This window comes from Lolium rigidum, chromosome 4, assembly GCF_022539505.1.
Source record: "Lolium rigidum isolate FL_2022 chromosome 4, APGP_CSIRO_Lrig_0.1, whole genome shotgun sequence".
NCBI lineage: Eukaryota > Viridiplantae > Streptophyta > Magnoliopsida > Poales > Poaceae > Lolium > Lolium rigidum.
In genome coordinates, this window is record NC_061511.1 from 6,540,893 (window position 1) to 6,551,315 (window position 10,423).

The window sequence follows — 10,423 nt, forward strand, 5'->3', positions numbered from 1 at the left end:
GAAGCACACACCTTTGATCAATTCATCTTTGTTTTTCTACAAATCATAGCAAAGTGAGAATGACAGGCATAAGTGGACAAATTTACTGGACTTTGTTGCCCTATATAGCTTATAGTTTTAATACATACACACAGAAGGCTGAAGAACATCACTAGTCAGCATCAATAAGCTAATACTCCTAACAAGACAAGACAACTACTTCCTTCAGAGAAGATGGTGAAAACTACAAGGAGAAACGATCACAATCCGGATCAAACCCTGCACTAAAATTGCCGCATATAAACCCCAAATCAGACAATCACAAACAACAAACCAACAGCTACAACAAACCCCCTGATTTCTACTTCCCAATGCTTGTCAACAGCACACAAAAAGGCTAGTGTAGGAAAGGATCAATTTGCAATCTTCTGCATACTTAACTCTGTCACCAAGCTGGCCTAGGCCGGCAACATGAACCTCATTCCGACCGAAATGTGCATGCACATGGCGAGGCACAAGGTGTAGATGGCCATAGACTTGGCGCTGAGGTACTTGACGGCGACGAGGCCCCTCTCGGCGACCTCGTTCCGGGCGACGACAATGCTCTTCCGCGCCCCGGCAGACACGCGCTGGGTGGAGAACTCGAGGAGCGACCGGACCGTCTCCGCCGTGACCCTGCCGGTCACATCCAGCACGAGCCTCCGGTTGTTGGGCACGGCCAGCGTGCTCGACACTCTCTCCATCACGCAGCCATGGCCTGGATCGCGCACCTCACGCACCACGGTGACCTCGGTTTGAGAATTGGAGGCCTGCCTCCATGTCCTGACGAAGGTCTCGACGGCGCCGTTGCACACGGACACGAGCAAGTCCTTGAGCATGGCCTCCTGCTTTGGGTTGGCGACGAGCGCCTGGTCAGAGGTGCAGGTGCGGACGGCCACGGATCGGTTGAGGTAGGTGGCGACGGCGGTGCTGACGAACACCCGGACGAGCTCCGCGGCGGCCTCCTTCCCCCTGTCGCTGCACAGCGCGGTTAGCCACTCGGGCTCGCCACGGGCCTGGGGCTTGGGCTTAGCCTCCCCGGGATCGCGGCAGGAGAGCACGAGATTCCTGGCGAAGCTCCCGAGGACAGCGGAGGCGAACCCGGTGCCGGCGGGGGAGAGGAGGCGGTCCAAGATCCGGTCTTGTAGCGGCGGGGAAGAAGGATCCCGGCGGGAGGAGAGCGCGCGGAGGAGCCCGGAGGCGACGGACTCGGAGAGGGTGGAGGCGGCGGAGGAGACGCGGTCGGAGGCGGCGAGCTTGGATAGCTGGAGGAGGCTTTGCGGGACGTCGTCGGAGTCGGAGCGGAGGAAGTCGGCCAGGTCGGAGCCGACCTGGGAGAGCGCGTCGGCGAGGGAGAGCACCGCGGCGACGCGGCGGCGGTGGTGGTGGTAGAGGAGGTAGAGGCCGTAGCCGGCGGTGGCGGCGGCCGCGGTGGGAAGAAGAAGGCGGCGGATGCGGAGCGCATCCATGGAGTAGAGTGAGGGGAGCAGGCAGCAGCGCGAGGGGAACGGGAAGGGGAAGGCGTGCTCTGCTCTATGCGTCGCTCTCGCGCCGCGCCATCGATTGGGAGAAGAGGGCAGAGAGACTGAGCAGAGGTCAACCAAGTCGTGGTTGTCAGTAGCTTGGTCAAGTACTCTCTCCGTGGCATAAAAAATGTGTCAGATTGTCAAAATTTAAATGTACTATGTTTTATGGAAATGAGGGAGTACTAATAATTGCAATAGTGCTAGTAGTAATAAACAATTTTCTCTCTTTTAAATACAGTATTTTTTTCAAGTAAAAAAATTAAAAAATACAGTACTTTTTTCCTCTGTTCAGTTAAGCTAGTTCCTAAAACATGTTATATTTTCAAACGAAATCGAGGCTCTTATGCAAGTTAAAAATAGTGTTACTACCTCCGGCCAACAACAGGTTGAAGAAGAAGCGCCATTGTATATCATATTTTTTGCTGCTTCCGTATCATGTGGTTGTTGGAGTTGCGCCTACTCCCTCCGTCCACAAATAAGTGTACCTGCGGGGTTTTCAAGATAAATTATGAGGTAGAGTGTACATGCATCTCTCCTCTTTAATTCTTTCACCTCCAATAAGCTAAGTGCATGTAGAAAACAAGAGAAATATGTGCTCAATATTATTGGGTTTGATTTCCGTGCGATGAGAGAGAAGCAATTAAATTGCATTGGGAAGATAGGAGTACACTCTTTTGTGGACAAAGTTTAGAGGCTAGATGTCCACTTATTTGATGACGGAGGGAGTATGCAAGTTAAAAATGGTGTTACCAACTTCAGGCGACGATATGTTGAAAAAGAAGCGTCATTGTATATTATATTTTTTGCTGCATCCATATCACACAACTGTTGGAGTTGCTCTTATGCAAGTTAAAAATGGTGTTACCAACTTCAGACGACGATATGTTGAAAAAGAAGCGTCATTGTATATAATATTTTTTTGCTGCATCCGTATCTTTGAAATGCCACATGAACCATCGCGTTATTCTGAAACACTGCCCAAGAAATGGTGAGAAGATATGGCAAATGCTAAAAATTGTTCTATACGTATAGTCAGTATTTTTATAGATTAATTCTATATGTATAAGCAATATTTTTATCTAGTTTTGTTATTTTTATTTGGGGCTCTTTTTTTTTCTAAAAAACACATTACATACTGTCTATAAGCACACATACACGCACATCCTACCTACTAAGATTTCCTATGCACCCATAAGTACGTATGAACGCGCACACACCTTGAGACCGACAAAATCAAGATAGAAACGTGCAATAATCAAATGAGAACCAACCTGTGGTTTGATGGTTAGAAGCACAGTGGCACCCCAGCCCACCAGAGTTTAAATCCTAGATTTGATACTTTGTTGTCTCATAAAGGCGGAATATTTTTCAGTGGGTGGCGACGTTCCTGTCGACAGCGAGACGCCTGTGATGACTTCGTCAATCTCAAAACCCGCCGGATATCAATTTTCGACGCAGTCTCTCGGAGATGCTCATAGAGGTAGGATGAGTGTGTACGCGTATGTGTGAGTGTCTTTGATTGCACTGTGTTTCACAAAAAAAAATGCAATAATCAAATCAACGAGAACCATTTGCTATCAATAAAAACATCGCTTTCTTGCTGAAAAAGATCTGCCTAGACAATATACCAAATCCATCGAATGGTTCTCATTGACTTTCTCTTCGGACGTTCCGTGCGGACTTTTTTTGCCACGTCCCGTAGTCGCAGACATATGGGCCCCACCATTTTTCACGATCATTTTCCCCTCTCCCTTCCTTCCAACCAGACAGACCCGCTCATCGCCCCGCCTCGCCCCACGCCGTAACCTAAGCTAGGGTTTCCACCTCCGCCTCCAACCTCCACCGGCGCCACCTCCGAGGCGCGGCGTGCAGCCATGGCGATGGCGCAGGCGGGCATCGGCGTCACCCGCGTCGTGATGCTCATCGGCGCCGGCATGGCCGGGTCCGTCGTCCTCCGCAACGGCCGCCTCTCCGAGATCCTCACCGAGATGCAGGTGCGTCTCGCGTCCACGACCTCTGACCTGCTCTTCCCGCCCGATAACCCCGATCCCGATCCTTGGGAGAGGTGGTTCGCTTCGGTTTAATTTGGTTTTGATGATCCGTGTCGCGCGGGGCCTCGCAGGAGTTTCTGGAGAAGGCGGACAAGGGGAAGGAAGGTGGCGGTGGTGGTGCGGACCACGGCATCAGTGACGCGCTCAACGAGGTACGCCGCGTGATCTCGTTTGTCTTATAGCTATACCTATATTAGCTAGAATCTGTTCTGATTTGCCGTAGATGTGATGATGCCCATTTTGTTTTGATCCGGCATGAAAATGTGTGTGGATGACTTGTTACCACTAGTCCAACACGCTGGCCCCATTTCAAAATAGAAACGTGCCATGATCTGTGGCAATTAGTGTATTTAGTTCAGTGATGATATGTTGATGTCAACTGGTGTGTATCCAGCGGATTTAGTAGGCTCTGTGGTCTCATGGTAATAATATGTGACACTAATCTACAGAAGTGTCTCTTGGTGGGAACGTCATGAGATAGCTTCCCTAAAATCCAGATCACCTCTAGAGATAAATCTGGTTTATTCTAACTCCCGAGTACAGATTTTTTATGCTAGATTGTTCCTCTTATTCTGTTGTGAGTACCTCTTCAGTATTGTGTCATTAACGTCCTTTCACATATTTTTTGTCCTTAAAATCCTTAGATGCCTTGTCGTGATAGTTTGTTGAGAGTTGTTACTGTCAGAAGACTTCCTTGTTGGTTCAAAAGATTTTCTGTTATGCAATGCTTTGTAGAAGGAAGGATTAACTTTTACCACATTGTGCATTAAACTTGAGATGCATTTGAGTTATACTTTGAACTATTGGAATTAATGTATCCTATCGTCCTTAAGTAAATTTTACTTAGACTAACTTTTTAACTGGTCAACAAGGCATCATTTAAGTCATTTATGAAGTTAATCTAAAATTAACGTCTAGGATTTTTAGTTGTTACTGTCGTTATGTTGATAGCTTCAAATCATATGTGATGCGTTGCGGTTGACATCTGCACAGTAGAATGAAGAATTACAAAGCGTGATATTCAATTTTGTCATGCTAAACTTACTCCCTGTTACTTTTAGGTGCGCCTCCTAGCCATGCAGGTACGTCAGCTAGGTTCTCCACGCTCCATAACTGTTCTCAACGGAGGTTCTGGACAATCAGGTTTGTCTTGCTTGCTGCAGCATTTTCTTCTAAAAATTGTTAATATGCTAAAGTGTCAAATAGTATGTCTTTGACTGGGGGTAATAATATCCTACCAATATTAGTGACGCGTTGCATGCACAAACACCCTAGTCTTGTCATTAGTTATTTTGTGGATTATAAATTCTGCTTGTTTCATCTATCCTAATTCACTTCTTCCTACTTCTGGACAGTATTGTTGCACTGAACCTTGCTATAGTTTTCATTTTCTCCGTGCTACGGAAGATGATCTTCTCTTAGGCAATGAATTCAGCCTATTTTATTCTTTTGTAGATTATTACAGAAAAAATGCCTAGCTATTGTGTGACTTGCGTGGTCAAACAAACTTTTACTGTCGTGATACATGCCTATTTTTTTTTTTTTTTGTAGATTATTACAGAAACAATTCCTAGCTATTGTGTGAGTTGTGTGGCAAACAAACTTTTACTGTCGTGATACATTCATGGTGACTATGTTCCTAATGTTTTTGCAGGATTATCGGGACTAATAGTACCTGCGGCAACTGTTGGGGCACTCGGTTATGGTTATATGTGGTGGAAAGTATGTTCTTTCCATCATGGCTTTTATTTTCCTGTATTGCTCACTATATGTTTAGCTGCCAAAATTATAGGATCTATCATTTCTACTATTCTCCTTTCTTTTATTCATGGATGCAGTCTTATTTAGTTGTGGTTTCTTAAGTTGCATCTTTTCTCCTCAAACTATTATAATATCATCCGGCTTCTGTAAGTACAATATTTTTCTTGAAGAAAAAATATTTTAAAGTGTCAATCCTTCTACAGGGAATCTCTTTTGCGGACTTGATGTATGTCACCAAGCAAAACATGGCAAACGTTGTTTCAAGTATGACTAAACATCTGGAGCAAGTCCAGACCTCTCTTGCTGTAAGTATTAATTCTGCTCCTAGTTCCTCATCAGAAAATATATCATTTCCATTCCTTTCCAGAATAAAGAGTTAAATTTAGGTAGGTCCTAGGTATTAAATGACTCTAATATGGTACTACATAGCTAGGATGCTGAGTTTTGTAGTTTCTTCTGCTTATAGAACTAGCACTACTCCAGAAATCTAGTTGACAGTCCAACTTGGTAGGTCATTGTTGTGTTGATAATGTTATCTTGTTGCCTATAAAAAGGGTTATTAACATGACATTCTCTTTTAGTTAACCAACTATCTTGGGTACAGAAAAAAACAGCTATTGATTGGACGTGCCCTATTTTCTTACTATTTGCAGCAGCAATCTTAATTTTGCTCGATGCGTAAACTGATATTTACTTGAAGCTGTTGAAGATGAACTGCAAATTTTCTTCCAAAGTGTTCGCTGTCTTTTGCCACTTGGTTTGATGTCATATTTGAGATATTTTGTAGACTGTAGTTTCATATTGTATGTTTTCTAATACTAAAATGAGTATCTTTTGATTATGCAGGCTGCTAAAAAGCATTTGACACAACGTATTGAGAAGTTGGATGACAAATTGGATCAGCAAAAGGCGCTTTCTGGGCAAATAAAAGATGATGTACTGTCTCCGTAACACCTTCATATGAATCTGCATACCTACATTTCTTAGAAGTGCATATCAGTTCGGTAGTAAATTTTTTGAAGTATCACATATGATAACCTGGTAAAAAAACATATGATAGTTCTAGGTGCGATAGATAAATGTAATTTAAAATTTATTCTTTATTAATTGTGTTAAGTGCATGCAATGTATATGGTTTCAGATATATACTTTTCTATTCAGGTTATTGGTGCACGATTAAAGCTTGAGACTATTGGTTCAGAGATTAGGAACATCAAGGATTTAGTCTGGGGTCTGGTGAGTGTATTTCTGCTTACCTGTTGGTTGGCATGATATGATTGTTGTTTTCAGGTTTATATTAATTCGTATTGCTTCTGCAGGATGAGAAGATGGATTCAATGGAAGCTAAGCAGGTTGGTTTCACTTAGAAATGGTTTTGTTATTTCAGTCCTTTAATTTGTATTGTTTAATCGATCAAAAACTGCGAGGAATAATGTGTTTTGTACATACGAGCAATTCTGTGATAAATGCTCTCATTAGTTGCACATAACCTGGAATCACTGCACACAATTGCTGATATGCCAATCTTAGTTCATATGTATAAATCAGCCGGATTGAAGTTTGCGAGGGAAGTCCTGAGAAAATCTCTTAAAATCTTGCATGCATTTTGTGGATTGCTGTGTTCGCGCAATTACTGGAATGACATGCCTGCCCTGAATCCTCCTCCCCTCTTCTAAATTTTACTACGGTATCCTAATTTCTTATCAAATAAAATGATACTTCCAAACTGTGAAATTCTTTTTCATCACTTTCAAAGTTGAGGTTACCTATATTTGTTTAATATGATGAAGTCATATTTTTTTTTCATATGGTAACTAATGGTATTTTGCCAACAGAATTTTTCATGCGCCGGTGTGATGTACCTCTGCCAATTCATAGAGCAAAATGGTGGGAAGCTCCCAGAACGCCTGGTATGATTCTATATCGTGTTGTAGACTCTTGCTTGAGACATGAACTATCCGTATTAGATCTTCATTTTTGGACCTCTATGCATGTATGCTGCCTTGCACCTGTATGCGGGTCATGATTCATGAGTTCCATTTGCAGATATTTTCTTGGTAAATTAGCAAATTTGTACAGTTCGTTTGCTTTTTCTTTGTTTAAAGTTTATGTCCTGAGATATTTAATCTAAGCTTCGACAGCTATTTTTCCATGTGATTAATATTCTCCTTTGGTTTGTGCAGGAAGGCATTAAGCCATCTGCGAAGCGTTTTTCGTCAATTGGCATACAGGTTGGTCTTGATATTTTGGCCACGATGGTAGGCTGTTGTGTTCTGCATGCATGCCTATATCTCTTGATATAAACAACCGCTTATGCTTAAAATAATGGGGTGGTCATGAAAATTGGAAATTAACATGTTGTCAATCTCTTTACCCTAGAGAAAGTTTAGTACAGACACCTTGCATTTTATAAAAAGAAACAGTGACCAGAAATAGCGCGGATAAATTTTGCATAATGACGACATGAGCTGTTAATAGTTTCATTTGAACTGTTACATTGACTACTTAATTCCATTACTTCTCAGGGTTTGCAACTAGCCATAGAAACAGGGGATTTCAGTGATTTCAGCAATGCTGATTCCACTGACAAGATAAGCAGGTTTGAGGACTGAACCTTGCAGATTTGTCCACTTTTACTTCTGGATTTGTACTGATATAATGACCAAATAAACTAAGTCAACCCTGTGTTTTTTTGAAGGTCCAACTCGTTGAAGTCTGTCAGCTGATTTTCCTCGGGTTTGGCGAGACAGACATCTAGATTCGTTGCTCAGTGAAAACATTGTAAAGGGAGTTCCGTACTGGTTTAAAAATGTAAAGAGTTCCAGCCTTTTTGTTATTTTCTTGCAGGAAGTGCTGTTCGTTAAATTTGAGAACTTATGCGATACTAGTAGCAAGGGAATTTAGACCAGAGGCTATTCTGGCATCACTTGTGCCTCCGGATTTTTAGGCAACACTCGGCCTTAAATAAATGGACGGCACTTTGATTTCCTGGGCTTGTAACCACTTCATCGCTGGGATTGTAATCACTTTCACAACAATTTCCTATGCTGTTTGTGCTTTCCTTATTGGTGGATTGCTCTGGTGTCACTCTTGCGATTGGCAAGCTATTTTGGTCTACTTATTCTATATATGGTTGTATCAAGACACGTTTTTACTGTGTAGATACGGATCTTGCTTGAAAAGGATGTCGAAGATTTGTCTAGATACATAGGATGTTGAAGATTTAAGATAAACATGTATCTATACACTAAAATATGTCTAGATACAGTAAATCTACACTAAACATGTCTAGATACAAGATACAAGTGTATCTAAATAAATCTGCAAAGGAGTAAAAAAGTTGGACATTATAACAAAACTGTGGAAGGCTTGTTAAACAAGTGTACTTTTGAGGTCGATGTGTTCTCCATAGTTATTATAACATATATCGAGAAAATTTTCTTTATCTCTCAGGGCAAGAACAACTGTTAGTACTGTTGCATCAATCTTTTGCCCTGAAAAAACACAACGATCGAATTAATCAACAGTCTGCATCGAAGTACTGTCATCACGTGATCAGAAGGATCGCTATAGTTTGCTAGTGAAGAAGTGACTAGGTGCAACAGGGTCATGCGAAATGTCCTTTTACATACCCAATCGTTGCTCTCCCATTTGTTCTCTGATGTGGTCAGCAACCTAAACCAAACAATATCAGGTAGGAGGGCTACAGAATCATATTACCCAATGACAATCCTCATTTCGTTCAGTTTCTGTTTCACTGATCTTGTGTCCCTACATGTCATACTCACATAAAAATAGAACTCTTAATTTGTCCGTCATGCCCGATTTGCTGCCTTATTGTTATTATAGGAAGATAGCAACTGTCTGCTGTATTCTTTTTATTGATTCTCGTTGAACATAATTTACAGATAAAAGAGGAAACAACCTATACCTAAACAAATAACTGAAGGACCGACGCTTCACTACTGATTTCTATTAAGGACCGTCATATTCTGTAATGTCTTGACCTCTGATACTGGAATTATGTACTGTAATTTACTTGCTAGTGCCACCTTTGACCTTTCTCACTACCATTTGAATAATCAGAGGTTGAAGCGACCGTGAGGACTTTCTAACTAAGCATACATATATGAGGAACGAAGAAGAAATAGCCTCAGGACCGTGTCGTCATTATGCATTTATGCGCGTGGAAATGATGAAGAGATCTCCAGCATGTGTCTGTCTTAGTACATCATGTCGTCACTATGTGAAGATCACCAGCCTGTCGTCAGTAAGAATGCTCGTTCATCCAGTCTTGATTCGCCTGCATGCATGTTGTCATGGTCGCAACAGGATGTGATGCATGTCAAGCAGTAGGTGCAGCTTAAGTAACTAGCAAACAGCAAATCACGGTACCAGACGATGCTGCTGCTCAAAAGCCTTCCTTCCCAACGCTAGTTTGAAATAACTTGCTAACAAAATGGTCAATGCCAGCAAACCTATTTCTGACCCTGATACAGACCTTCACTGTGGCGTGGATGATTTATTTCCGATTTGTGCTGTGACGCTCAGCCAGCGACTTTGTGACAAGGTTAGTGCATAATCCATATGTGAGATAGATCCAGTTTTATTGGTTTATGTCCTTCTTATGCTGTGAAGTTTCAGTTTTCTATGGCCAGTACTAAATGAGCTGATATCTGGATGTTTCATTTTCTGCCTGTTAATTAGTTTACTACATTCTAGTGTTCGTAGATTCTGGTAATTGTTCTGTATATGTTGTACATTAGTATTGGGTAATCTAAGTCCAGGTATTAGAGTTTATGTCCATGCTCTCCTTTTCCAGTTCTGGAATGCCGAGAACTCTGAATTTGTTCCTCCAGTATACCTAGAAACTAAGTTTGCCATCTGGATTCCTATTACAATGAGCTACAATGAAAGTTTACTTATATTACAGTTTTGTATCGTGTTAATCAGATCTAACATTATTATAGAATTATAAATGATTTTGTTCAAATTCATTTGCAAAACAAAATTCATTTTTTTGCGGGGAAAACAAAATTCATTTGCACTTGACATATAGTTTATTTT

The 10,423-nt window shown here is 41.9% G+C and overlaps 2 protein-coding genes across 2 annotated transcripts; one reads left to right on the top strand and one right to left on the bottom strand.

The window, feature by feature from the left end:
* Nucleotides 1–214: 214 nt before the first annotated feature.
* Nucleotides 215–1,487, bottom strand: LOC124649541 (protein PHLOEM PROTEIN 2-LIKE A10-like). Its single transcript, XM_047189152.1, has one exon. It carries the CDS (start codon nt 1,485–1,487, stop codon nt 438–440), a length of 1,050 nt encoding a protein of 349 aa, XP_047045108.1. The 3' UTR covers nt 215–437.
* A 1,916-nt stretch (nt 1,488–3,403) lies between these two features.
* On the top strand, nt 3,404–8,421 carry LOC124708282. The gene is made up of 12 exons (XM_047239962.1): nt 3,404–3,538; nt 3,667–3,747; nt 4,657–4,738; nt 5,250–5,317; nt 5,560–5,661; nt 6,203–6,292; nt 6,518–6,592; nt 6,676–6,708; nt 7,192–7,266; nt 7,540–7,587; nt 7,882–7,955; nt 8,055–8,421. The coding sequence occupies exons 1-12, from the start codon at nt 3,419–3,421 to the stop codon at nt 8,080–8,082; spliced, it is 876 nt and encodes a 291-aa protein (XP_047095918.1). The 5' UTR covers nt 3,404–3,418; the 3' UTR covers nt 8,083–8,421.
* The last annotated feature ends 2,002 nt before the right edge of the window (nt 8,422–10,423 follow it).